The sequence below is a fragment of the Bos indicus genome, chromosome 3 (assembly GCF_029378745.1).
Source record: "Bos indicus isolate NIAB-ARS_2022 breed Sahiwal x Tharparkar chromosome 3, NIAB-ARS_B.indTharparkar_mat_pri_1.0, whole genome shotgun sequence".
Lineage (NCBI taxonomy): Eukaryota > Metazoa > Chordata > Mammalia > Artiodactyla > Bovidae > Bos > Bos indicus.
The window spans coordinates 120364884-120392415 of NC_091762.1; the positions used below are offsets into that span (position 1 = coordinate 120364884).

Consider the following 27532-nt stretch of genomic DNA (forward strand, 5'->3'; position numbering starts at 1 on the left):
GTGCTCAGGTCTCAGATCTGCGCCAGCTCCCTGCTAAGGGCCAGGGGCGGGGCTGAGTGGGGTCCAAGCCCACCTCCAGGGCTTCCTTGGCCGCCTCGCACTTCTCCTTTCGGCCGGAAATGACGATGATGTCGCACCTTCTGGGGGAGCCAGGCTCAGCCTCCTTGCCCTCTCTCCCCTCTGCGGCGTCCTCGCCGTTCTCGTGGACAGCAGGCTCCACGCTGTGCCCTAGGGACATGGAGGAGCAGCTCAGGCCGCGCACGCCCAGGGCCCAGCACCCCCAAGGTGCCTCGGGAGGACGGGATGGGGTGGGGGGCCGGGCCTCCACACCTGCCTCAGGGGCTGCAGGGGGAGGCGGAGCAGGGCCCGCTGAGAAGGGAGGAGACCACCGCCGGGCGGAGGTGGCTTGAGAACAGGACCGAATGGGGACGCGGTAACGCCTGCCCCTCACGTCAGGAGGACAGCACGCACAGTGCAAGCACGCTGGGGCTGACAGCGGCTGGTGGGGTCCAGGGGTTCCACACGGGAACCAGACGTGACCAAAACAACCAAAGGACACTCGTGGAGCAAGACAGCGTCCAGGAGACAGGAACACAGACGCAGCCGCCCAAGGCAGCAGCGACCGGGCGGGCGGAGCCCGCGAGAGGACACAGGGGCACACGGCTCTGAGCGCACGGGTCGCACGAGCCAGGCTCCCCGACGCCCCTCGAGTCCTCGTCCTCGCGAGGAAGCCGCGTGGGTGAGGGGTGGGCCTGAAGCCGACACACAGACGACTCAGAAAGAAAAAGCGTGCCGTGTGTAAGCCAGGTGGTGAGCGCAGACTCATCTCTACACCTTCCTGTGCAGCTCTTCTTTAACATGAGGTTGTTTCAAAATTAGTGAACATTCGAGTGGAAAACGTAAACGCAACAGATATGGTTGAACTCGTAGCCCAAGCTCTTCTGAGGAAGACAGGAGATTCACCTCCTCCCGCGCGGGAGGCTCTCCCGGGCCAGGTCACTAGCCGCTGGGAACCCTGAGGACGTCCGAAGGGCCCTTCATCTCCCTGCAACCACAACACCGCCTGCTCCGACAGGCCAGAGCGACCCTGAGCCTCTGGAAGCCCCCGGACAGCCGACAGGCCCCGCCTCCCCCAGCCAGGACCCACCTGGGTTCTCTTCTCTGTCTGGGAATTTAATTTGAACGTTATAGTCCCGGGTGATCTGCTGGATCTTGGAACCTTTAGGGCCCATGACTGATCGATGGAATTTCTGGGGTATGGTGCATTCTATGGTCACCTGGGCTTCCTGGGAGGAGACAGAGCAAAAAAGAGAAGTAAAGCCAAGGTCAGTTGCTCAGGGCCAAGTTCACGGCCACACCACTTCTGCCTCCCTCCCCCAAGGCCACTGGTCGCAGTGGCCCGGGGTAGGGCCACAGGGAGGCCCCCGCCCCGCCGCACAGCCAGGGGCCCTCAGAGGCTGGGCTCTGTCTGCCCTGCTGCGCCTTTTCCCTGGGTCTGACTCCCCACCCAGGAGGGGGCAGGCAGGGGCTGGGCCTGTGAGGGCAAGGAGCAACCGCCCGTCAGGGCCTGAGCCCGCCACGCTGGGGGCCCACCAGGTCCTCGATGATCTCCTGGATGCGCTTCTTGGCCGCCTCCACGCAGTCCTTGGCGCCCTTGAGGGTGACCTTGTCGCTCTGCGTGCCGGAGCGCGGGAAGCTGACCATCACCCCGCCGTACTCCTCGGCGATCTCCCGCAGCACCTGGCCTCTCCGGATGACGAAGTGGCGGTGGTGCTTGGGGTCCACCAGCATGCAGTCTTCAACCACGTTGTCCTGGGGCGTTGGGAAGGGTGCGGCATGAGCCCCCGCCCGCCTGCCGCCCACCTCCCGGCCCAGCCCCGCCCGCCCAGCTCACCAGGTTCTGGATGAGCGCCTCCAGCTCCCGCTGGGCCTCCCTGACAGCATCCTCCTTCCCGATGATGGTGATCAGGTCCTGCTCGCGGTCCTCGGCCGCCGGGAAGACAATGCGCGCCCCGGTGCTGTCCCGCACCTTGCGGATCTTCCCGCCCCCTTTGCCGATGAGGAACTTGTGGTACTCGGGCTTGGCGCGGATGTCAACTGTGAAGCTTTTGGTTTGCTGCACAAACCAATCCAGCTTCGTTGGCCTGGTGCCGCCTATGCGGCCCCAGGGACAGCAGGGTGGGGGAGTTCTCCTCACACTGCCACCAACGACCTTCCAAACGGGGCTGCTCAGGTCTCACCGCGGACACCCAGACCAGGCAGCATGTGCCTTCCCTTCCCTGCACGAACGAGAACCCCAGTCCTGCCCCCAACAGCAGCCTGCGCCTCTGAAAGCTGTTCCCACCTCCCTCTGCAAGGGGACGTTGTGGGGAGGGCTGCACCCGCATAGCAGGAAGCCCACAGCCTGCCCAGAACATCTCCAGGCCTGGGCAGCCCCACACCGCCTGACCGCAGCCGACAGCGCCTCGTCCAGTGCTCACTCCCAGGGCTCCAGGTGACCCATGCACCCAGCTCAGAGACAGCCAAGCCAACCAAGGCCGTATCTGACCATGCAACCAGAGCCCAGGAGAAGTCCCGGACCAGTGACCTTGCTGAGCGATCCTCTGGCAGGGGGTCTGCAGAACTCAAGAGGACACTCCCCCAGGCAGACAAGCCCACAGTGGGCACTCTTTCCTTTTTCTTGTCGTGAAACCAGCCCCCAAGCTGAACAGCAAATAACTGAATTGTTATCTGTAAGTGCTGGTTTCACAAACCACCACTGAAAATCTTCAACTTTTCAGACACTTAAACAGCAGCATTTAAAAAAATCTAAGAGTCAGGGAGCCCATCCCTGCAACGTGATAAAAGGGTGCATCATCCCCAAGCAGGCCCACCCTAGAAACTCCAGGGTGGTCAGACACTAAACCAGCTTGTATTTATACCAGAGAAAGAAAAACCAAGCAAGCATCTCAACAGATCCCACACCTATTCCTGATAAAGACTCTCTGCAAACCAAGCACAGAAGGGACTTCCTCAGCTGGAAGAGCTGCCAAAGACCCAGCCCGCCTCACGGCGCGGCCAGCCAGCCAGGCTGTCTGCTCGCCACGCTGCCCAACAGCACACGGGCACAAGCAGCACCATTAAGGGAGACACGCAGGCGCGTATCAGCAAGGAGGACTGCAACCGCCACCCACAGACGGTGTGCTTCACAGAGAACACGCGTCAGAGTCCACCAGGAAAGGAGACACGCAGGCGCGTATCAGCAAGGAGGACTGCAACCGCCACCCACAGACGGTGTGCTTCACAGAGAACACGCGTCCGAGTCCACCAGGAAAGGCGCTGGCACTAACAAGCGGGCTGCAGGCCAGAAGCACGGCCCGGACGCAGAACTCCAGTCTACGCCTATAAGCGCCACGAACGGAAACGCGTAAAACAGCACCATTTATAATTCCACTAAAAGTCAAAAAAGACAAGCCAAACACAATGAACAAGATTTTCATGCTAAGAATGACACAGCACCACTGAAAAATCAAGCAGTGTAAACCCTGGAGGACCCAAACTGTCGGGGTGGCAGTCCTCCGGGATCTGATCTTCAGACTCAACACAGCTCCAGTCGGGATCCAAGACAGACTTGCCCAAGACACTGACAGCCTGGTTCCAACGCACACGGGAAGTCAGAGAGCCCGGAGGAGCCGGGGCAGTTTCAACAAGCACAACGCTGAGGGCCCTGAGCTACCTTGCGGCAGTCACCCCCTGGCGTGCTGCTGAGACAGCGGAGGCCAGAAACAGCCGCAGGGGTGCTGAGACAGAGGGGCAGCGCGCCCGGGTCAGCGGAGGCCGGGAGGCGGTGCCTGGCGAAGGACATTTCTGAGTGGGGGTCCCATGAACGTGGGCCATTAACCCAGAACTACACGCGGAGACTTCCTGTACGCAAATCATACTCAGGAGGGAAAAGCCCCAAATAACGAGCCCAACAGCAAGTTTTCTCCACTGAACATGCAGGCCTCCGGCCTAGAGAGGCCCTTCAGGAGACACGCGCGTGTGCACAGATGTGCTCCCACCTGCCGCAGAGACAGGCTGTGCAGGCCCCCAGCGGGACGCGAGGGCAGACCGCCGCGCTCGGCGCTCACCTTCTCCTCTGCCAGGTGCAGCAGCTGCTTCCGGGCCTTCTCCACGTCCGAGGACGGGCCCCTGATGACCACGGTGTCGCTGCCCGAGCCCTCCACGGGGAAGTGGATGTGGACCCCACCGCACTCCTCCATGATGGAGCGGATGAGGCGGCCCTTGGTGCCGATGAGCGAGTTGTGCAGTCGTGCGGGGATGGACACCTCCACCTCGGCGATGTTGGCCTGGAGTCACATGCAACACGAGGGAGCCTGTGAGGCCAGAAGGGCAGGCCCATCACAGAGCCCCAGGGCCGGCCTGCCCGAGCGCCCTGTAAGCCAGGACCCTGCCCCAAGTCAAGGCGGGACTGCGCTCTCCTCCTCCGGGCACATGGTGAGATGCTGGAGGCGGAGCCAGCAGCCCGCACCTGGCCCTCTCCCGGGCAAGTCCCACACCAAGGACGCAACGCCGACTGTCCAGGGGGCCCTGCAGGCTCACGGTGGGATGCGCAGGGGGTGGGCAGCCGGAGCACTGCAGGCTCACGGCGGGATGTGCAGGGAGCCTGGCTGCGCTGGGGAAGCCACTGGCTCTCGACTCGGCACTGTGACCCCACCTGACAAGTCTAAATACCAAACCCGAAAGGAGCAAAGTGCTGTGAAATAACAAAGCCTGAAGACGCGTCACAGGAACGCAGAAAACACCTATTATACACCAAAGTAAACTTCGTAATATCTGGCATCCCATAAAAACAAAAAGAAAAACTGGGCATGAAAAGAAATGAGAAAAAACGAGCCATCACGGGGATGAACAATGGAGAACAGCCCGAAATGAGACAGAGCCAGTGGCCCAGGACACTGAACAGCTATTTCCACGACGCTGCACGTGGTCCAGAAGCCAAAGGCAAGCCTGATGGTGTCAGGCATAAAAACAAAGGGTCGAAGCTGAACTTGCAGAGGGGAGGACGACACGTGCAAAGTGACATAAATCCTACTGATTGTTGGTTTCTTTGGTCGGGTTTTCTTTCTTGGCCATCCTGCACGGCATGTGGGGTCTTATCTACATGCCCCAACCAGGGACTGGCCCTGCTCTCTTTGTACTTGAGTGCAGTCTTAGCACCACCAGGGAAGTCCCCAAATCCTTCCGCATTTCAGGACAACTCTAAACTCACATATCCAAGAAGTCTGAGAAACTCCAAGCAAAGAAACACGAATGAAATGACACCAGGACACATGAGAACTTGCTAGAGACTGGGATCATCGTCAGACAAGCCAGCAGAGGAGAAACGGCAGGGCGACGCTAGCTGTCTTATGAGCCACACGGGACACACGCAGGCACGGGACAGGACGCCGCCCCCGGCCTGAGGCGTGGAGGCTGCCGGGGGCGCCAGGAGGTGCCGCCACCGCAGAAGGCACTTCTTACAGAAACGCACGCTGTCACACCACACAGCCTTCCTATCACCAAGTGAGAGAGGTCAACTGGAAACGGCCACACGGCATCCCAACTGTGTGACGTTCTGGGAAGGCCGACCGTGGGGCCAGCGGAGGCTCAGGGGCCGCGTGGGCTCGAGAGGGAAGTGGTGGGCAGCTGAAGCCGGAGGTACGTCTACGTGCCAAGTACGTGCGTCCGGACGTTTCGTATTATTCGACCCTTCTAAAAGATAACTGGACATTTAAACACAAAAGGTAAGGAAGCGTGTGGGCTTACAGCGTGCGGACAGCACAGCGGTGGTGTGCCCACCGTTCTCAGGCCCTCACCCTGCATTCCAAGCAGCACTGAGTCAGCCGAAGACGCCCCAACCCCTGGAGCAACCACTGACATCACACAGGAAAACAGACAGGCCCAAAGAGGGAAACAGAGCCACGAAACCCCAGCCACAGGCCCGAAGCGGGGGGTGGAGCCACGAAACCCCAGCCACAGGCCCAAAGTGGGGGCTGGAGCCACGAAACACCAGTCGAAAGGGGGCCGAAGGAAATGACACAGACGGCACAGAGACGGTAGACAGCAGCAGCTCCCAGCACGTGGCAGGGCGTCGCCAAAAGAACGGGGCGCGGGGGCAGGGGTGTGTGCAGAAGGACAGTGCACGCACTGGACCCCCAAGCGTGCTGTGGCGGGGACCCCTAGGAGCAGACACACAGTAAAACTCAAACTGCACTCTCTACACCGGCCTTTTCTTGCCTCTCACTCTCTCAAAAAACCCCCAAAGAGAAAGAAAGTGTGGGCTTCCCGGTGCCGGGGACAGGCGGCAGGCTGCTGGCCCGCCCGCGCCCGCCCCTTACCAGGTCCTTCTGGATGGACAGGATGCGGCTGCGGGCGGCCTCACAGTTGGCCCGCTTGCCAGTGATGACGATGGTCTCCGAGTTGCTGTTCTCTGCTGGAAGGTCGATTTTGGTGTTGCTTTCTTCCCGAATCTGCAAGGAGAGAGGCCTGTGAGGAGCGATGCCACCTCCCCCCTGGTCCCGCATTAAAACCTAGGCCAGCTCAGGGCAGGGCTCAGGGCAGGGCGGGCAGAGGTGAGGCGCGGGCAGATGCGCCGGCGGTCACCTTTTTAATGTTTGCGCCTCCCTTCCCGATGATGTTCTTGTGGAATTGCTTGAAGATTGGAACAGAAATCGAGTAGCTGTTTTCCACCTTAAAAACCAAGGATGGCACAATAGGTCGAGTGAAGCGACCCTCCCAGGCCCGAAGGCCAGACGACGGGCTCCTGTGACGCGGACAGGCCAGGGCCCACTCCCCTCCCTGTCCGACCCCAAGGTCTGCCAGGAGGCAACTGAGCCCACAGCTGACTGACTAACCAGTGTGCCTGTCCGGCTGCTGCAGGGCCTGGTCAGAGGCCCCCACGCCCGGGGAAGGCACCCTCACACCCACGGCTCACAGCCTGGACAGGCCCAGAGGCCACAACTCAAGCCCAGGTGTGAGCGCGGCACACACGAAGGAGGGTCGTGGGACTTCCCGCCACCCGGCAGCGCCTCCTGAGGGGGTCAAGCTGAGCCCCAGAAAACCGCCGGGAGCCCCCGGGCACTGGCCGCCCGCCCCCTCAGCACTTTCCAAACCGCTTCCTCATGGTCCAAGTTTTCAGAAAAACGACCAATCAGTAAACGATGCCTCATGCAACTAAGCAGACCCCTCTGCTTACCGGGTATCTGAGGACCCCCCAGGAAACAAAGTAACCTGAACGGCAAGGTGGTCCCCCACTGACCCCCACCGGACACGGAGGTCACAACCCTTTCTGCCGGTCTGAACGCTGAGGGCGGGCCGCCCCAGCACCCAAGCGTGCTCCCTGAAGCGGGTGCGGGGGACCCCCGGCCCCACACCACCCGAGACGCTGTTCCGACAAAAGATGGAAGTGCCCCTTACCAGGTCTGCCACCATCTTCTGCATGTATTTTGTGCATTTCTCCACCTCGTTCTTGGGCCCTCTGAGTTGAACAATATCGCTTTTTTGTGCTGGGTCTGGAAAGTTGATGATAACCTAGAACAAATGATCGGGAGGTCAAGTTCGATAATCAGCAAGGACTGGACCCCACAATACGGAGCCCCTTTTCCAACTGCCGATTAGACGGCGGTGAAGGGCGCCGCTGGGGACACTTTACCTCCGGGAATTTGTCCCGAATTTCACGGATCCGTTCACCCTTCTGCCCGATGATTGTGCGATGAAATCTCTGCTCGATGATTAGGTCCTTGGTACGCTCGTTCTCCTAAACACACGAGAGAGCACACTGAGGGGCCCAGGTGCAGCCCCGGGTGTCGCTCCGGGCAGAGCGCCCCACAGGGCCCCCGTGGTCTCCACCAGCGGCTGCAGCGCACGCTCTTGCGGGAGCCAGGCACAGCACAAAGCTGAGCGGGGCCCTCTACCCAGCAGCGAGCCCGCAGCACTCAGCCAGCGCATCTGCCTGCGGTTGGGAGCCGGGCCTCCTGCAGAGAGTGGCTCAGACGTTTCCCTGCGTGGACAAGCACGGGAGAGGCTGCAAGCCCCGCGGCCCACAGCCTCCTCTAGGGGCTGGCTCCCCCATCAGGGGAAACACTGCACAGAGGAGCGAGCAGAGCTGGGACGTGGGGACACGCCACCAGCCAAGCAGCCCCTGTCCACAACACCGGGGTTCCGGATCAGACATGTAGAGCAGGGAGACACCTGTCTGCTCCTGCGTGGAGGCTGCAGCTTGGTCTGGGGGAGGGGAGAGACATTCCCCCCTGCCCGCTGTGCAGACAACGCAGGCCGTGAGCCTCAACAGCAGCTGCACGTGGGAACCAGTGGGGTGCCAGCACGCCCCTGCCGCTGGGCGCTGCATCAGGGAAGGCCACGGACCTGCTGCAGGGGCGCAGCGCGGGCTGGCCGGGCTTACCATGCGGGAGGCGAGCTCCAGCAGCTCCCGCTTGGCCTGCCGCACGCCCTGCGGGTCGCCCTCGATGCGGATCAGGCTGCTCTTCTCGCTGTCGGGAGGGATGCGCACGGATACCTTGCACTGGTCCTTGATCCTGTTTACTGGGGACACGGCAGACACCACTGGGCGCAGAGCCACCCTGCCCCGACCCAAGCCACTATCCACAGGCACAAGGGCGGGAGGCCTTCCCGCGCCCCACGAGGAGCCCTGACTGGCCACCACCCAGAGGGACCACACGCTGCTGCCTCCCTGAGAGCGTTCCACGCCCAGGGCGAGGGCCACCCAGCACCCAAGCATGCTGGGCTGGGCGTGGCTGGGGCGTCGCTAATGTGGACAGAGACCACTGTGGCAGCTCATACTCCACAGCTTAGAAAAAATTACTCTCAAAAAGACACAGTAAAAAACAAGCCATGAAACCCAGAGGAGTCCACAGTACCTGAAGATAAGAGCACCCTCATTGATCCCCATGGAGCCACATGGGGGCCACGCTGTCTAGACAGACTTCAGCCCTCACTGTCTGCAAAACCAGTGATTGTTCAGCCCTCCTGTCACCCCGTCAACAGAGGCCCAAGCTCGCCCACCAGGAAACGGGGTCAGCGTTCTGCACGCTGGATAGTCAAGGGAAACCAAGCTCCTCAAAGGGGCGCCAAGCAGGGGCTGTGCACACGCAGACACCCCCGGGAGCTGCCCGCTCGGGGCGGTCTCTGTGGGGCGGGGCTGCTCTAGGCTGGTCCTCGCAGGACAAGAACCAAGGACACAGCAGACAAGCAGCAGAGTTTACATGAAATAAAATCAAGGTGAGCAAGTGAACCAGGAGAAAGCAGGGCAGACACCGTAGTGGCCTGTCCTTCCGGGAACAGAAACCAGGAGTCAGCGTCAGGACCGGCTCCCACCTTCTGTGAAGGTGAGTGCATGGGCCGGGCAGCAGCGACTCGCCCCTGCGGACTCTGAGCAAGCCAGGACCGTACAAGGCAGAGTTCAGGAGGGCAGGTTCACGGGGTGCCCCCTCTCCACCTGCAGCAGGGGTCACAGCCAGGGGCAAGCTGCTCAGGGCTGGAGAGCACCGTGGGGCCGCGCAGTCACACTGAGGGGAGGCGTGGGTTTTGAACCGTGCCCAACACCCGTGGACGCGGGCAGACCGCTCTCTCGGCGGCTGCCCGCTGGCCCACTCAGGGCTCGGTCCTCAGCTGAGGCTGTCCGCCCAGCAGGCGTGTGGTCAAGTGGCGCCTGCGAGGGCCCTGGCAGGCAGAGCCCAGCCCTGCAGGTCTGGCTCAACGTGACGACACGGCCCCAGGCACCTTCAGCGCTAGCCTCGGGGGGCCCTGTCCAAGGCTCTGCACGGGACCCCCCGGCAACCTGGAGCGCCCCCCACTCACTGTTGGCTCCGCTCTTCCCAATGAGATGTCTGTGAAACTTGTGGTCAATGTTGATCTCCACGTAATCCATCCGGTTAATCTGCAGGGGGCACACAGAGCAAGGCTGTGGGGACTGAGTCCAGGACATGCGCCCAGGTCTCCCCACAGATAGGCAGGCCGCCATGACCCAAGTCTGGAGGCCAGCGGCTGCCACTGCCCTGCTCCCTCAGCTGCAGGGCCCCCAACACATCCTCCTTCTGGGCGCGGGCCCTCTCCCTGGGCCGTCCTGAACTCCGGGCCCTCCCCGGCCCTCCGAGGCCTTGATGGCTGTGCCTGCTCGGCCGGCGCTCGGGGTGCGGCTGGGGACCCCTTACCAGGTCCTTGACCATGGCCTCGATCTGCTCCTGGGCCACGCTGACATCCTCCGTGGGGCCTTCCAGTGTGATCCTGTCCTCGCCCTCCGTGAACTCGATGTGGACCTGCCGCACCAACACGCGTCCAGCTGTGAGGACAGCACGGCGCAGAAGCCCCTCGGGAGCCCAGGCTGCCCTCGGGGTCCGTGGCCCACCCACAGGCTCCAGAACAGGTTGGGGGAGGGGGGTGTGGGGACCACTGTGGCTTTGGCAGGAACCACCCTGTGCCAAGAGCAAGGCCCCCTGCGTGTCACCAGAACCACTGCAGGAGCACCCCAACACCACACTGCTCACGCCACCCCCCCACGCCCCCTGGCCCGCGGGGACCAGGACTCCGAGCAAGACCGCAACGAGACACCACGCACAGGGTCCCTGCCAGGGTCACTAGATCTGCTGCCGCCCCCGGAGCACTGGGACTGGAGCACTGCGGGGCTTCCCCGGGCACTGGGACTGGGGGAGGGAGGGGCCTCCTCCGCCCCCTCCGCAGCCCAAGCACCCGCTCTGCGCCATAGGTTTCTCAGACGTAACTACTCACAATCACGACACTGTCACAGCTAAATGAGGTGCTTCTTGAGACACTCTCCCAAAGGAACATGGACATTTGAAAAAAAATGTGTTGTGCTCTCCCTGGTGACCGTGGGCCAGCTGACAATCACACAACAGCTCCTCTCTAAGACCCGCCAGTGGTCTTCAGAGGCACCCAGGACAGAGCGAGTGCCAGAGAGGGGACGACCCCACCCCCCTGGCACGGAAGAGGCCGGCCCCTCACCTTTGGCATCTGCTGAGTGATTTTGGCCAGGTTCTGCCCTTTCTTGCCGATGATGAAACGGTGGAGCCAGGAGGGAGCAGAGACGGAGGAGACAGTGAAACTGTTGGCCTAGGGAACCAGGAAACAAAGCCATGAGTCTGCGGAGTCTGCTCCCATGCGCACCAGGCTGGGGGGCTTGCCAGGGTGAGCGCCCCCTTCCCGCCCTGGTCCTCTGACCCCCGAGAGGTCACCTTGGCGTAGACTTCAGTCAGTGCCTGCCCCAGCTTCTCGGGCTCGCCTCGCAGTATCACCGTCTCGGAGGCGCTGTCCGAGGGTGGGATCTCCACGGAGACCCCGGTTCTCTCCAGGATCTCCTGCAGGGAGTTGCCCTTTGGACCGATGACGTACTTGTGCTGGGACTTCTTCACCTCCACTGCGATGGTCGTGGTCTTCTTTTTCTGAGGAGGAGCAGTGTGCACAAGGGTGTCAGCGCAGTGGACAGGACACAGGGCCCCGAGTGCAGCGACTGAGCCCTGTGCGAGGGTGGCGCCAGCCCAGCCCCGGGAGCTGCTTGTCACTGCCCGGGTCCTCGCCTCGGGAAGGTGGCTGCAGAGTTTACATCAAGCTGACTAACCACAGCAACCAGGCAGAGACCAATAGGCCATGTCCTCTTTCCAAAGCAAGGAGCCAGTTTCAGACCCCAGAGCCCACCGTCCCAGGCTCCCTGCTCCCTCAGAGGCTCGGTCAGCTGGGGGCAGGGTGTCCGCCGCAGGCAGGGCAGGGGAGCACAGGCGGAGCTGACCCCTGGGAAGCGGGTCATCTCGAAAAGGCCATGGACAGGGCGGGGCTGGTCTCTCCCTGCCCGGCAGGCTACCTTCTCCTCGTAAATCTTCTTGACGCGAGCCACGGCCTGAGCCAGCTGCTCCTTCTCGCCCGTGAAGACGATCTCGGTGCGGCTGACGCTGGGCGGAGGGATGTTGATGCGTGTCCCCGTCTCCTGCATGATCTCGCTCACCAGCCGGTTGTAAGGCCCTGCGATGAAGGGGTGGAAGGCCTTCTCCACCTCGAGCCGCTCCACAGCACGCTTGTCCTGGGTGGGAGGGGCAGACATGAGGGCCCGCCTGGGAGTGGGGGGGGGGGGGGTCTCTCTCTAACACGCACAGGCGGGAAGGGCAGGCGTGAACACCCAGCTAGGGGTCGCTGGGATCATGCCCACACCGTGATACACGCGCTGCTCACACACAGGCGGGAAGGGCAGGCGTGAGCGCCTGGCGAGGGCTCGCTGGGGTCTCGCCCACACTGGTGCGCGCACAGCACACGAACAGGCCGGCCTCACCTGCTCTGCAGAGATGAGCAGCACCTCGTGGCGTGCCTTCTCGATGCCCTCCTTGGTGCCCGTGATCCTGATCTGATTGCTGGCGTCATCCGGGCGCGGGATCTGGATCTTGGTTGCAGTTTTTAGCTCCAAGTCTTGCAGTTTCTCTCCATTTTTGCCAATTACAAAGCGATGGTGCTCTTTGGGAATGGCAACGGTTGCTGAAGCCTACGGCAGGAAAAGGACCAAAGAAAAAAACACTTGGAGGCTCCGGAAAAGCGGCTTTTCCACGGCACTCTCCCGTGTAGGGATGCCCGTCCCACCGCCTCCCGCCTCCCCGGCCTCAGGCCCTGCTTGAGAACAGGCTCAGCTGAAGTGTCACCTCTGGGCAGCGGGCCCCAGGGAGTGTGAACACAACCGGCCTCCCAGCTTCAGCTGTTGATTCTCTACCCGGCCCAGCCCCGAGCCTGTTTCCATCACGGTGGTGCCACACGCCAGGCAGGACGTGGCCAGAGAGCAGGGACATGCTGACTAACCAGGTTAGCTGCTGTTTCTGCAGCAGGATGCTCTTTCTGTCAGACATGAGCCCTGCATGTAGTTATACACTCTTCCTCCCTCTCTCTCACAACCGGTTAAAACAGACAACTCATGTGGGGAAAGAAAACAAAAATAATCGAAATCCTCAAACTGCCAGAAGTTCAGCAGCTTTCTGAGGTCAAGGGAAACTCTGGGAGGAGACAGAGGTGGCCACCCTTTCCCTATCTATACCGAAAGCAGTCATCAATCAAGAGGACTGTGAAAAAGAAAGAAGGAAAAGCACGGTGTAGGGTTCCCGACACTAGAGCAGCAGGAAACCCCAGAGCAGCCAGCCTTCCTGCTCCTCCAGGGATTGCATCTCAGAGCAGAGTGTGCAGCACTCGCAAAAGGAGCGTTGGACTCTATCACAGGCAATAACAAGATCCTCACTTCGCAAATGGCACAGAAGGTGGTGAGCAATTGAGGTTTATTCTAAAAATGGCTCAATATTAGGAAATCAATGTATATAATTCATTGTGTTTCTAGATCTAAGAAGAGAAAAACCAATCAAGTCTATAAAATTTAAATCCTTCCGTGACAAAAATTTGCATAAAAACAGAAACCAAAGAATATCTATTTTTAACACAAAGCACACACGCACGCTCAACCCTGAAGCTGTGCTTGGGGGAGACGTGTGTGTCAAGGCCTGCATGCCCACCCCCTGCCCAGTGTTTCCCTCGAGAGGAGACATGAGAAAGCAGAGCAGATGCAGGCTGGACAGGAAGAGGCGCAAGACTGCGCACGAGGGAAGGCGGAAGGAACCACGACCTCACCTGACTGGCTGGGACAGGAAGAAAAATTAGCTCTAACTCACACTGACAACACGTGGTTAGAAGACGCGACAGGAAGACCACCCGTCTCAGCGGTCGGGCACAGAACAGAGGCGGCGGGATGTGTGCCCCCCAGGTCAGGGCACAGCCCTGGGGAGTCTACCACCGCTTGGAGCAGAGAGCCGATGAGCATGCTCGCAGGGCAGAACAGAAGGGGACAGAAAGGACAGGACATCCTGGAAGCACCCAGTAGCTGCCCCCAACGCTGCCGTCTACAACCACGGCCACTGATGTAAACACCACCAGTGCACGGAGAGACGGGCCAGCGCAAGATCCAGGGACAGGCCCAGGGCGGCACGGAAGCGCAGGGCGCGATGAGACCTGCCACTGTGGGAGAGCTGTTCATCCACACAAATTCCACACAGATCAGGAAGGGAAACGTAGCAACGTCTTTATAGTCATCTAAAAAATAAGGATAAACTTCCTTACAACCCTAAAGTAAAAGGAAACCTCCCTGCTGCCGCTGCTGAGTCGCTTCAGTCGCGTCCGACTCTGTGCGACCCCACAGACGGCAGCCCACCAGGCTCCCCCGTCCCTGGGATTCTCCAGGCAAGAGCACTGGAGTGGGTTGCCATTTCCTTCTGCAATGCACGAAAGTGAAAAGTGAAAGTGAAGTCGCTCAGTCGTGTCCGACTCTTCGCGACCCCATGGACTGCAGCCCCACCAGGCTCCTCCATCTGTGGGATTTTCCAGGCAAGAGTACTGGAGTGGGGTGCCATTGCCTTCTCCGGGAAACCTTCCTAGCAACAACTAAAAAAAAAAAAAACTTAATGAATTTGACCACATAAGAATGAAACTCACACAGCAAAACATACCAAGATCAAAACACAGACGGCAAACAGGACACCGCTGGTAACATACATTTCTGATGAAGGGCTTCCGGAGCATGCCCGGCCAGATGGACAACTCGAACTTGACAGCAGGGGGAGGAGGACAGATCGCGCACAGAGAAAAGGGGAACTAAGAGCACTCGCAGCCTTCCTTCAGCGCCCGAAGCCGGAGCACCGGGCGGCCCCAGCAAGGCTGTGGGCAGGCCAACGGAGGACACGCACACAGCGCCGAGGAGAGGGGCGTCTGGCTGCTTCAGCAAAACTCCAGACGAAGGTACCCTCTGGGCCGGCCTCTCACTGCTGGGAAAGCTCCCCCGAGACACGGTGGGCAAAACAGCAAACCGCACGTGCACGCACTGCTTGACTGGGACCCAGCGCCACGCGCCCGCGCGCACCCCAGCACACCCGGGCCCACGCACCCGCGCGCACCCCGGCACGCCCGCGCGCACCCCGGCACGCCCGCGCGCACCCCGGCACGCCCGGGCCCATGCGCCCGCGTGTACCCCGGCATACCCAGGCCCGGCAGCGGTCTGGCGGCAGGAGCCACGGCCCGCCGCTGTGAGCGCCACGGAACCCGCTGCACCGGGAAGCAGCCTCCTGCCTCAGCGGAAGGACACACCCACAAAGACCCAGCATGGCCACCCAGCAGGGTGAACAGGGCCAGGGGGCCTTATACGGTGCTGACTTGGCAATCACAGGTTTAAGTACTTTAGAAAAAACTGAAAGCTTCCCAGGTGGCTCAATGGGTAAATAAAAAAACAATCTGCCCGCCAATGCAGAAGACCCAGGACGCGTGAATTCAATCCTTGGGTTGGGCAATCCCCTGGAGTAGCAAACAGCAGCCCACTCCAGTATTCTTGCCTGGAGAATCCCATGGACAGAGGAGCCTGGCTGGCTACAATCCATGAGGTCAGAGAGTCAGGCACAACTGAGCATACACGCTTAAAAAATGAAAATAAACTAAAAACAAATGAACCTAACTATGTATCCAGATAAAAGCACAACCTATGTATCAAGATGATAGCATAACCTTGATAGAGAATTACTCCAGTGATCTCAAGGCCCAAACATCTTCCATCTTAAATAGACACTTGAGTTTGAACTCCTGCAGCTTCCCACTGTGAAGCTCCAGGGCTCTGGGATATTCAGGCCTGTGGGAGCGGCAGTGAAGATCGGGTCACACATCTCTGGGTTAGAAATAAGGAAGTGGTTCAGATGAATAGATACGTCAGAAAGCGGCAGGGTGCCCACTGAAGGAGTTCCCACAGGTCAGAGACGAGGCAAGTTCTGCAGAAAACACAACTAATCAACACACCAGAAGTTCACCAAAAAGATGCACAGGCCAGAAGACACCAAAAAGATGCACCGGCCACCGGTGCAGACGCCGGAGCGCCACGGTGGCCTAAAAGCGAGGGAAGAGGACCAACGGCAGACCGTGCCTGCCCCACCTCAAAGTCCTGTCCCAGCGACGTGGGAGCCGAGGTCTCTGAGCCGAGTGAAGCTGGGTAGCAACGAGCAAGGCTGGCAGAACGACTAGACGAGAGGATGCCAGGCCATCTGAGGACTGGCAGGGGCACCACAGAGGCACCACCCATGTGCTTTCTCGCCGTACAGGGTGCACATGGAAGCAGCCAAGCCCCCAGATCTGCCCCCACTGCACAGGAAAAACGGGGGGCAGTGGAACAACATCTGTGCGGCCCCCAAAACAAACCAGCAGCATGAAGAAGAGGTGAGGAGGCCTGCTGAGGTATGAGCATGCGGGCAGCCTCAGCTGGACACGGAGGAAAAACCCAGCGGGGAAGGAGCATCTGAGATGAAGCGGGCAGCGCTCGCACCACCGGGGCTGACGTGGGGACATCAGGAAACTACCATCGACTTTTAGACGTGAGTTAATGACGTGTTATATTCAGTGAAACACAAGAAGAAAGGGAGCCCACACAGAAGTATTTGCAGGAGAATGTGTCTGGGATCTGCTGTAAAGTAAAAGTGGGGGGCAGGAGGGAGCAGGGCGGGAGGAACGCCTCAGATGCTCAATCAAAACCCACCTCAACACTCACCAGCCGGCAGAGCCGCCGGCACCAGCCACAACGTGCAGCAACGCAGACACATTTTCCACTCCCTACACCGAACAGGTGACAGACTCCCTGAAGGTGCCTTTCAGCTTTGAGTGTGAGAGCCCGGGGTTCCACAGCGCAGCGCCCCCACTAAGCCCCCCATGCATCAGCCTCCCATCTCTGAACCCCTACACCGAGACCAGCTCCCCCAAAGCTCAAGAGACTCAGCAACAGGTAGGAAGAACCCTCATTTCTAACTGAGCCCACCCAAAGCTCCGCCATACACTGTAATACACATTCTCTGCATTCACCTCAGTTAAGGGAAAAACTCATCAATCGCTGATTTACTTCTTTATGACAATAGTTCTCCAATCAATTCCAAGTTCTGGTATCAGATGGCTGAGGACTACGGCACTGGTGATCTCCCAAGCCCGGGGTGGGGAGTGTGTGTTTAAGCAGCAGACATATTTGCTGGCCCTCAGAGCCAGAACTGGCTCAGCTGGCTCATCTACACATGCGTGTCCTCAGCCCACCGTCTGGGCCTTTAGCTGTTAGCTCCTGCACCTGCAGAGCAGAGCCGGTGGTGTCCTGGGCCCGAGTGAGCCACTGGGTTTCCACTAGCAGAGTCAGGAGGCTCCGAATGCTGCTGTCCTACCCCAGCCCCTCCAGCCCTGCCCAGCGGGGGAGAGTGCGATGGGCCGGAGCCGTACGCACAGGCCGGACGCCGTCCTGGGAGGCCTGCCGGGAGCGCACCTGAGTCTGCAGTCGGGCCACGATGTCCTTCCGGGCTTTCATGACGGCGTCCAGCTTCCCTGAGACCATGATGGACAGGCCCTGGTCTTTGGCGAGAGACAGCTCCAGGTGAGCGCCGGTTCTCTGCATGATCTCAAGGCAGATTTTTGCTTGTTCACCTTCTCCAAACTGGTTCATGTCCTTGTATTTCCTCTCCTCCAGTGGTACATGGAACACCTGCTCAGAAAAGGTCAAAGAGGGAAGGTTAAGAGGGGACAGAAAAAGTGTCTAGGAACCGAATATACGGAGTAAAGAACACGGGTCTGTTTAGTCACTGTAACCCCTCCTTACTGCTCCAAGGTCTAGGAGGAAAGTCAAGAGACCAACAGGAAGTGCCCAAGGGCGGGGGGCTGCTGTCTCAGTGAAGTGGAAACCCCCCACCCCAAGTACAAATAAAGACAGGGGACATCACGCAGCAGGGGGCAAGGTCAGCGGAGGCAGTGAACTGGGAGGTGGGCAGGCTAGGAGCGTGGGCGACAGGGAGGGCCTGGCTGGCCACGTCGGGGGGGCGCCAAATGGAGGAGGGGCGTGTGCAGTGGGGGAGCAGCGGGGACAGCGGGCGCGGGCCCCTGCCCACCCTGGGGTAGGACGAGAAGACGGCGCAGGCTCCACAGGAGGACGTGTTCTGACCCACGTCCTGGGCTGGGCGCAGGGTTGGGGGAGACTGACTGAACCCAGAGGCCCCTTTTCACACCCAAAGCAATCTCATTTGATGTTCAAGAACCCTCTTGGGATCTCTCCGGTGGTCCAGCGGTCAGGCTTCTCTGCTTTCACTGCCAAAGGCCCGGGTTCAACCCTGGGCAGGGAATGAGGAAGCTGCAAGCCTCTTGGCCAAAACCAAAACCAACCCAACTGCTTCCCCTCAGCTGCTGCGGCTTCCCACGTGGAGCGGCAGGTGAAGTGGGATAGAGCATCTACCTGAGTGATGACGGAAGCCTTGATGGGCCGGATCTTGTTACTCCAGGCGCCAGCAGGCTCCTGGGCATTTTCCAGGCAGGCTGCTTTCTCGGGCAGTGGGGGGAAGGCATCCTTGTAGGTTGGAGGGTCGCTCTCCTCTTCGGAAGTTAAAGTGGCAACTGGACCAGCCAACACAGATCAAGAGTATTAGACGGAGAAAACACCAGGAGCGCTTTAATGCCAAAAAGAGACAGCACTAGCAGCTGACAACGACCCCTCACTCAGCCACAGGGCAGGCGCCCAAGGCTGGCAGGCTCAGCACCCTCAAGATCAGCGTGTGCACTGGCCGGGCCACTCTGAACCTGAGGGCACCCCTGCCCCTGCACAGCCTCCCCGGGAGTCTCAGCTCAGACCCTGGGCCCCACAACTCCTTGTGGGGTGAGCTCCTGGAAGGCAGGCCTTGGCACAGATTTTTCATCCCTCAAGACTGTTCTAATCTTGTATTCTTAAAAACAAATCCCATCCCCCCCAACACCTGGCACATGGCCAGCTCTTAAACCTGCAGGAGAAAACAAGTCTGCGGCTCCGACTGCCCGCAAGGACCCCGAGGCAGACTCCAGCCAGCGCCCAGCGCCATAGGCGATGTTGGAAGGGCTCTCGCGGGAACAGCTGTCTCTGCGCCCCCGCCATCCACAGGGAATACCCGGGGGCGGAATCAGGGCCCCTGCACCACCCGCTCCACCCACAGGCCCTTCCGTCCACATGCTGACCCACCAACACCTCCACGCCAGCGGGAATGTGCCTGTCTGGGTGACGCCCGGAGGTCCCGGGCTGGGTGGTGTCTAGCAACGGCAGGGGCCAACAGCAGAGGGATGACCTCTGGGGTCAGGCAGGCCTGTGTCTGACTCTGAGGTCACCACTCCCAGCCATGTGGCCAGGCTGCCCTGGGGGCCAGGAAAGGCTCCATGTGAACAGCTGCTGGAGCCCGGCAGGGCCTGCTCCCTCCCCGGGCAGATTCGGACCCCACAGGGTCTTTGATCACACGGCAGACCCAGCCTGCAGGCACCGAGGACCAAGCAAGCGGCCGGTTCTGGCCTCCACTGCCTGGAGACGAGCGGCTCGAAATGCAGTTGCTGTGACTGACGAAATACATCTTTACTTTTATTAAACTTTAGAACTGATACTCAATCCCATTACTGGAAAACTTTTAAGGAGTGTTAGGAACAACAACGGAGAAGGCAATGGCACCCCACTCCAGCACTCTTGCCTGGAAAATCCCATGGACGGAGGAGCCTGGTGGGCTGCAGTCCATGGGGTCGCGAAGAGTCGGACACGACTGAGCGACTTCACTTTCACGCATTGGAGAAGGAAAGGGCACCCCACTCCAGTGCTCTTGCCTGGAGAATCCCAGGGACGGGGGAGCCTGGTGGGCTGCCGTCTATGGGGTCGCACAGAGTCAGACACGACTGAAGCAACTTAGCAGCAGCAGCAGGAACAACAAAGAGTAGAACAAACTACTCTTTCAACTGAAAATTTTATAAAAACTAAGTCCAGATGAAGGGCTTTGAATGAACACGGAGCCCTCAAATCAAGTTGTCCTGCAGCCATAAATACGCATCAGATTCTGAAGGGACAGAAAAGACTGTCAGGCAGGAGTTTGCGCGGCTACACTAGAGACACTGAGACCCATGGCCCGCGTGTCCCGCCCGCGTCTCCTGACAGCCTGGCGTCCATCTCTGCCGCCGCCCCGGGCCCAGCTCAACACGAGGGCGAGAAGAATGCTGAAAGAGCACGAAGGACAGACCCCTGGCTGCCACCCTGGCCACGTTTGGAATCTGCCGTCGATCCGTCCGCCACCCATGGCCATCTCACGCTGCAGACAAGGGCAGTGCAAACAGCCCACAGCACTGCTGGGCCCAGGCCTGCCCACAGCACAGGGCGCAAAACACCTCTGCAGAGGCCCCACGGTTACCAGCAGAGTGAGGAGGCGCCTCACCTTTGATTTGTTGCGGAACCAGTCCACTGCGGTGTTCAGCAAAGCTCTCCTGGGTCAGAACTGCAACGGAGCTCATGGTTGGTCTCAGGCCGCCACTTGATCCGGGTGAGCCACTGCGGGGGCGGGGGGGGGGGGTCAGAGGCAGGCCTGGGGTGTCCACCCAGGGGCGTGCGCAGCCAAGGACAGCATCGCTTCACCGGCAGGGGACACCCAGCTTCCTGAGCCAGCAAGGCCAACCTGAGGGGCTCCCAGACTACGACTGGGGGACAGAATGGAGAACTGGCTCCCTGCCTGGGATGGAGCAGACGCAGGCTCTGGCTGACAGGTTCAACACAGGACCCCGTGGGCCGCAGAGACCCCGTCTGAACCCCTGCCCCACATGGGCCCCCCCTGGCCCCAGCCCCAGATCCACCCCAGGGGCTCTGGTAACAGCAGTCTCAGTTACTTGGTTAATCTGCTGTCGCCACACCTCCTGATGCTTATGAAATGCACGGTAGGACAGGAGCTACAAGGAGCCTCGAGAGCGCAGCCTCCCTGCTCTGGGGACAAGTGTGGCAGCGCGGACACCTCCCAGCGGTGGGGGGACTCAGGCGGCGGCGGAGAGGCCAGCCAAGGGCACACAGCTCTGCCGTCGGGCAGGAGCCCCGCAGTCGGCCTCCAGACCCCACCTGGAGCGGCCCCGGGACCTGGGCACACGGCTCTCAGAGCCACAGCGCCTGTGCGGAAAAGGGGCTCAGTGGCGTGGGGGAGCCCCTCCCCAACTCCACCTGCGCCCCCAACACTAGTGCACAGAGAGGAGCACCCTTGCTCACAAATCGCGCCCCCAGGGCTTCTGCGCCACTGAGGCAAAACATGTAACAGGGTCAAGTCATTTTTAGTGAGTTTTTTCCCATCCTTTTTACAATTCAGTAAGACCCCTCCCCAAATTAAAAAAAAATTAAGCTCTGGAAGCAAGGTCCAAAATCAGATACTCTCAGCATACCCAAAAGGAGAAAAGATTGAAAGTCGATGGAAACCAGATGGCCCATCCACCAGAAGGGCACAAGTGTACGCTCCGCTCTACACGGGGAGGTGAGCAACAGGGCTCCTCTCTGAAGAAGGCTGGAAGCTTCAGGATGATACACAGTGAAAGGGCACTCTCACAGCCCAGGGCCAGGAGGCCTGGAAGCAGGACACACTCACCAGCAAAACGGTCGGTAGCCAGGAGGTCCGTCCTGAGGTCGCCTCTGTCAGCCTGCCAGCTTCTGCCGGTGTGGGACAGGAAGGGAGAGACGGCAAGGAGAAAACCAGAGGCAAGTTACTGATCTGCATCCGACAACCCAGATCCTTTCCTCTCAACCAGAATAGGTCGAGGTGTTATTTATTTGCACTTTGGCTACTAACTAATACTAGGAAAATTTCTTGGGGCAAAAAAAAAAAAAAAAAGGAAGAAGCCCTTCCATTAGGCCATGCGCTTCAGACAGACACAGGAGTGAAGCCTGAGCTAGAGCTGCAGAGGTGACTTCCCAGGACCCAGAGAGTGATCCCTTTAGTACCTCAACTTTTACATGTAACCATTTCGAAGTAAAACTCTCAAAAAACTGCTGTTTGTTCCCCTGGGGGTGAACATTTTCTCCTGTCCTCCTCTTGCTCAGCTCCGCTGAGCCAGAAGGGAAAGGATCTGCAACACCGTCCTGACGGAGTGAGCTCGCCGGGCCGCGGCGCTCCTCAGGGAGACCGAGGGCTACTATCTAAGGGCGCAGGTGTCTTTGGTGGTTACTTTGTTCTTGCTGTTACCCTGTAAAAGTCCTTGAGTCCCTTATAATCCACTGGGGATTTAGAAACCAGGCCATAAAACAGCAGGGCTAGAAAGAACCTTTAAAGGCCATCCTGGGAGGACCCAAAACTGCCCAGTGAGGAAGGAGGGTGTGGGTCACCTTGCCGCGGGGGACTTCAGGATGGCGAGGCTGCCAGGTAGGTGGCTGGCCGCTCTGCGCAGGCCGCATTCACTTGACAAGGTGGCCTTTATGGCGTGGGTGGGCACGGTCCAGAACGGGGGCGTTAACAGCAGTGACAAGAGTGCCTGCCGAGCTGGAGAGCAGCACCTCCAAACTCACTCATAACACAGGTGTGCTCAGGGGCTGGGAAGCCGGTGCACAGCCGCTGGGGTTGCGCCAGTGACTCTGGATTTAAAAGGTCTCAATGTCCCAGCTGGGGACACAGACCTGTGGTATTTCAGGATTTAAAAACTACAAAAACCAAAAATCCTTTAAACGTAAGGACTTGAGTCACATGGGGGAAGTTCTGTGAGCCAGAGGCCAGCCCCTCTCTGCAGGCCCAGTCCCATCAGACACACACGACACGTGGCCCTCAAGGGGGGAGGGTGGATACAAAATGACCGAGGCCATTTTATTTACAGACAAATTCTAACCGGCAGGTCTCAATGACTAAGGCAAGGAAGAAAGAAAACCTTTCCATTAAATCACACTGACAGAGACACTCACCCACACCGGCCTCTGGCAGAGGTGAAAGGTGAGCTGCCCTGGGCCCCCCGGCCCTGTCAGCCCACCCAGACCAGGACGCGGGTGCTCTGGGAAGCGCCACTGACACCGGGACCCGGGGCCCACCCACTCTCCAGGCAGCCCTGAGCTTCCTGACTTTCCACCTGAAGAGCCTCCCACACCCGGCGCCGACAGCGTCTCAAAACCCACTCACACCTGCCCTCTGAGAGGCGGGTTCGCCCTCGAGGCCGCCCCGATGCCAGGCCAGCCTCCTGGCCTGCCGCCGACCAGCCCCTGCCTTCCCGGACAGGGCAGGCTGCGCAGCGGGGTGGCCACCGCCACGTCCGCTCAAGCCACAGGGCAGCGCCAGCCCCACCCCACACCTGGAGTCACACACCAGGCCACTCCTGCGGCTCGCTGTGGAGGCCGCTCGTGCTCGTCCCAGCCAGCTGCCCTACTGACCCTCAGTCCACGAGGCTCAAGGAGGGACAGCCTATCAGAGCCCCTAATGCCCTCACATGTGCACAGGCCCTCGGGCAGTCAAGCGCACAGAGTGGACCCACAGAAAACTCCAAGCTGGTTTGACAGGATACACTGGTCTCTAGTCTGTGCATTTCGAGCGGTGGTTGTTACAGCTGGTGGTGAATGGACCACAGTGAGCCTCAGGTGAACATCAGGTCTGATCTCAACAAAGGAGGCTGTTGTTTTTCTTATAAACGTCTCAAGATCCCGTCTTTGAAGAATTCACCTTAGAGCTGACCTGATGAACCGTGTGCAGATCTCAGCCCTGAGGCGCTGGGCCATCACCAGCCCTCCTGCTATGCCCCCTCCCAAGAAACTGTCCCCTGCAAAACGATACCCATCCCCGGAGGTCTTTCAACCCCCTCTGAGCCTTCCTGGCGGGTGACGCCTCTACCTGGGTGCCCTCACTGGCCATCCCAAGTCCCAGAAGACCTTAATGAGGTGCAGAAGCCAAACACAGCTGTTGCAGGTCCTCACTGGGCTGCATGCTGCCACTCCAATCAGGACTGAACGGGACCCTCGTATCTGAGCGATGCTGGGGGCGGCTGGGCCGCCATGCTCCCCTTGGAGCTGTCAGAACACTCCGTCTGCTTCTTCCCCCAGAGAACAGGCCCACCTTCCCCACCAGACTCCTTCAGGCACGGGAAGCCAGTTCAGTCCCCAGCTATGACTCCATTCATCACTGGGGTGCTCTCAACGCCTCCAAAACGCCCCGTCCCTCCATCACTGTGGGTGCTCTCAATGAGTTTCCCCACGGGAAGCATTCAGGCCCACCCAATGCAGATCTCAAACCACCCTTAGCCTGGACTTTAGTCTTGTTTCTCAGAGTATAAATACCCACAGCAAAAAGCCACATTTCAAAATGGAACTTTGTAAGAAGCAGAACTAGAGCCAAATAAAGAAGGCTAGACAGAAGCAGATTGCTCTCTCTGCTACCCCCTGCCCAGAGTGGGCTAGCACTCCCACAGGATGGATGGGCAGGCACCCACCTCCCCACGGGAAGTCATGACATATGTGAAGATGTCACATAGGTTTGGTCCTAATGAAGGTACAACAGACAAATCTTTAAGAGAAAGATTTTTTTGCTTGTAACCAAGAAAATATAAGCTGATCCCCTTGTATATTTTCAATTACACATTCAAAAGAAAGTCTTCTGCAAAGGGAACTCAGGAGCGGTAGTCCAGAAAGAACTTTTTCTCAGCCAGCGAATGCGACCTCAGCGCTTCCTGTACCTCCTGGGCAGGACTGAGAGCGGAGGCACCAGGAAACCCGGGACACCCAGGACTTCGGTCCTCCTCCTGCAAAGTTACGATTCTTTGCTCTGATCCCCACAGCAAGCTTGTAAGGACGAGGCTTTTCAGAGCGCTTTCAGGAGACAGAGCAAACTTGAGAGGAAGCAGCCCGGCTCGCACGGCCGCGGGAGGGACTCGCAAATGCCACCTCAGCACGGCCCTCCCACCGGCCACGCGGGCCCGCGGGCGGGGACAGGCTTAAAGGGGCAGCGCGCCGGCCGCCCTGAATCCCGCCCGGGTTCGGTACTTTTCCGTGCGGTCCTTCTCGTCCGCGGGCCCCGGGGCGCGTCCGAGCGGCGCTCCGGCCGCCAGGGGAGCGGCGCGCCCGGCCGAGCAGGCCGGCGGCCGCAGGTGGAGGTGAGGCGGCGCGTCCCGGCCCCGGCCCGCCGCCCCCGCCGCCGCCGGGCTGGGGGAGGGGCGCGCCGGCGCGAGCGGCGGGGGAGGGGGCGGCGGGCCGCCCACGTCACCGGCCTGGCGCAGGTCGGGGCGCCCCGCGGCTCCCGGGCCGGGACGCAGGGACCAGACCCGACCACACGCGCGAGGGGTGGGCGGCGGGCGGGGGGCAGCGGGCTGGCGCCGCGGGACTCGGGAAACTTTCTTGCTCGGCCGGTGCCAGCGCCGCGGCCCATGCGCACTGGTGACACGTAGCCGCCCCTCCCCGGCCGGCAGGGGGGCGCCCCGCGGGGCCCGGGGCCGAGCCGGGCGTGGGGGGGGGGGCGCCCACTGTGCGGCCGCTGCCAGGGTCCCCCGCCTCCCCCGCCCGGTGCTCCACGTCGGCACCCGGGCGTCCCAACGTCCCCGTGCAGCCCCGGCCCCACGCCCGGCCTGCTCACCCTGCGCGGCGCCTGCCCGTCCGTCCGTCCGTGCGTCCGTCTGCTCGCCTCGGGAGAGGCCGGGACCCCCGCTCGCTCGCCGCTCCCGCAGGCAGGCTCCTCCGGCCGGCGCCCGGGCCCCCACGGCTATATAGGGCGGCGGCTCCAATCCCGCCCGGACACGTCAGACCGCGGCCGCCCCGCCCGCCGCCGGCCAGCGCCGCCCCGCCCGCCGCGCTCCGCGCCCGCAGGCTGCCCTGCTCCGGAGGGGCGTCGGGGTCGGGCACGGCCGCCACCTGCGCAAAGCGCGGGCAGGGGCAGCCGCTTCTGGCAGCGGGGCCCCCAACACCGCCCCCACACCCAAGAAAGAAACAGGACACCTCGAGGGACAAGACAAAGGGAATGAGCCGCCGGCCGCAGCCGTTCACAACTTCCGAAGGTGGGGCGCGGGCGAGCCTGACCAACTCCCGAGAACAGCCCACCGCCCTGAGGTCTGGAGCCCAAACACTCTTCGTCTGTCCTGCACTTGTATAAAATATCCCTCCTCAGTTCCTTGGCTACTCATTTAATTCCCTACAGAAATGCAGACCATCTTTCCTTTAAGGACTCTACCCCCAGGTATCTCTGCCCGTCTCACAGGTAAGAAGGGGCCTGCCTGCGAGGCGCCCAGCCTTAAACAACAAACAGGAGGACAGAGTCCCTCCCTTCGGGGCTTCCACTCAGGGGCTGAGGGAGCAGCCAGGTCTGCACTCCTCTGTAACATGCCTCCACAACGGCTTCTTTTAGTCAAGGCTCTGGCTTCCCTTGTGGCTCAGATGGTAAAGAATCTGCCTGCAACGCAGAAGACCTGGGTTGGGAAGATCCCCTGGAGAAGGAGAGGCTACCCACTCCAGGATTTTGGCCTGGAGAATTCCATGGACTCTATAATCCATGGGGTCGCAAAGAGCTGGACAGGACCGAGCCACTTTCACTCCAGGCCTAGAGGGAGGGACATGCAAGGAGATCAAGCAAAATCCTCCTGGAGATGAGGGAAGGCACCACCAGCACCGGGGGCAGGGCAGGGGAGGCAGGTCAGTGCCCGCGGCCCTGGGCCAGGGCCCTCCTCAGCAGGCAAGACACAGGTGCTGCTCAGGAAGAGGGAAGCCTGTGGCAGAGGAGCGGCAGGCAGGCCCAGAGGTACTTTTTCCCGTGGAACTCTGTCAGTATATACAGAATGGGGGGGGGGGGGGTCCTCACAGCAGTTATTCATTCAGTCTAAAGGTGACTACGGCTTTCCATTATCACTGGCAATGGAGAATGCACTGAGCGGACAGATTCGGACAGTAGCACCAGAAATTCCCTATTAACTGGAGAAGGCCATCAACAGAAGTCAAGAAAGGCAGGGAGGCTCTTGGGTGCACTCACTGAGATGGAGAGCCTGAATGTCTACACTGGTAAGGGGAACTGTGATGCAAAAACTTGGATACAATGTCTGACATGCCCACTGGAGGGCCAAGTGGGGACCTAAGTAGGCAACCGCATATGCAAGGCGAAGGCCAGGGAGAAAGCCAGCACGGCTGACAGCACCCTTTGGCACTGCGGAACATCAGAGGGGAAGAGCCACAGAGCTGAGGGCATGGTCCCTGGAGCTGCACCCTGAGTCACCGGGATAGCACCTGGGCAGCGGGTAGAAGACTGCAAGTTAAAAAAAAAATCAAGAGATGGAACAAATCAAAGAGGTTAAGAACTTCAGATAAGAGGATGAGGAAGTCCAACACATGTCTAATACGCACTCCACAAGAGGAAAATACAAAGGACAAAGAAATATTGGAAAAATACTGGGAAAAAATCTAGAATGTAAAGGTATTATATTTCCCTTCCCTCCTTGAAAGAGAACAGGGGGCCAGCAGTGTTTTGGTATAGAACAGTGAAACCTCAAAAACACCCAAGACAAGAGTAGATTTTAAAAGCAACCAGTGAGAAATATCAATAACCCCAGACACGCAGATGACACCACCCTTACGGCAGAGAGCGAAGAACTAAAGAGCCTCTTGATGAACGTGAAAGAGGAGAGTGAAAAACTTGGCTTAAAACTCAACATTCAAAAAACTCAGATCACGGCGTCCAGTCCCATCACTGCATGGCAAATAGATGGGGAAACAGTGAGAGACTTTATTTTT

General features: G+C 60.0%; 1 protein-coding gene across 2 annotated transcripts in view; it reads right to left on the reverse strand.

The window, feature by feature from the left end:
• HDLBP (high density lipoprotein binding protein) overlaps positions 1 to 27532 on the reverse strand; it is a 58653-nt gene that overhangs the window by 3900 nt on the left and 27221 nt on the right. Inside the window, exons 1-21 of one of the 2 annotated variants that reach the window (XM_070787074.1) lie at positions 25395 to 25537; positions 21450 to 21511; positions 20268 to 20380; positions 18293 to 18450; positions 17336 to 17551; positions 12314 to 12520; positions 11852 to 12067; positions 11229 to 11435; positions 10999 to 11106; positions 10191 to 10295; positions 9838 to 9916; positions 8423 to 8562; positions 7673 to 7777; positions 7438 to 7551; positions 6625 to 6711; positions 6360 to 6491; positions 4110 to 4328; positions 1895 to 2116; positions 1594 to 1812; positions 1148 to 1286; positions 74 to 228 (exon numbers count right to left, since the gene is read on the reverse strand). In XM_070787074.1, the coding sequence (XP_070643175.1) occupies positions 74 to 228; positions 1148 to 1286; positions 1594 to 1812; positions 1895 to 2116; positions 4110 to 4328; positions 6360 to 6491; positions 6625 to 6711; positions 7438 to 7551; positions 7673 to 7777; positions 8423 to 8562; positions 9838 to 9916; positions 10191 to 10295; positions 10999 to 11106; positions 11229 to 11435; positions 11852 to 12067; positions 12314 to 12520; positions 17336 to 17551; positions 18293 to 18450; positions 20268 to 20343 (2904 nt within the window). In that variant the 5' untranslated portion in view covers positions 20344 to 20380; positions 21450 to 21511; positions 25395 to 25537. Of the gene's footprint in view, positions 1 to 73; positions 229 to 1147; positions 1287 to 1593; positions 1813 to 1894; positions 2117 to 4109; positions 4329 to 6359; positions 6492 to 6624; positions 6712 to 7437; positions 7552 to 7672; positions 7778 to 8422; positions 8563 to 9837; positions 9917 to 10190; positions 10296 to 10998; positions 11107 to 11228; positions 11436 to 11851; positions 12068 to 12313; positions 12521 to 17335; positions 17552 to 18292; positions 18451 to 20267; positions 20381 to 21449; positions 21512 to 25394; positions 25538 to 27532 lie in introns of those variants that run through there. The other variant, XM_070787075.1, reaches the window with a different exon arrangement.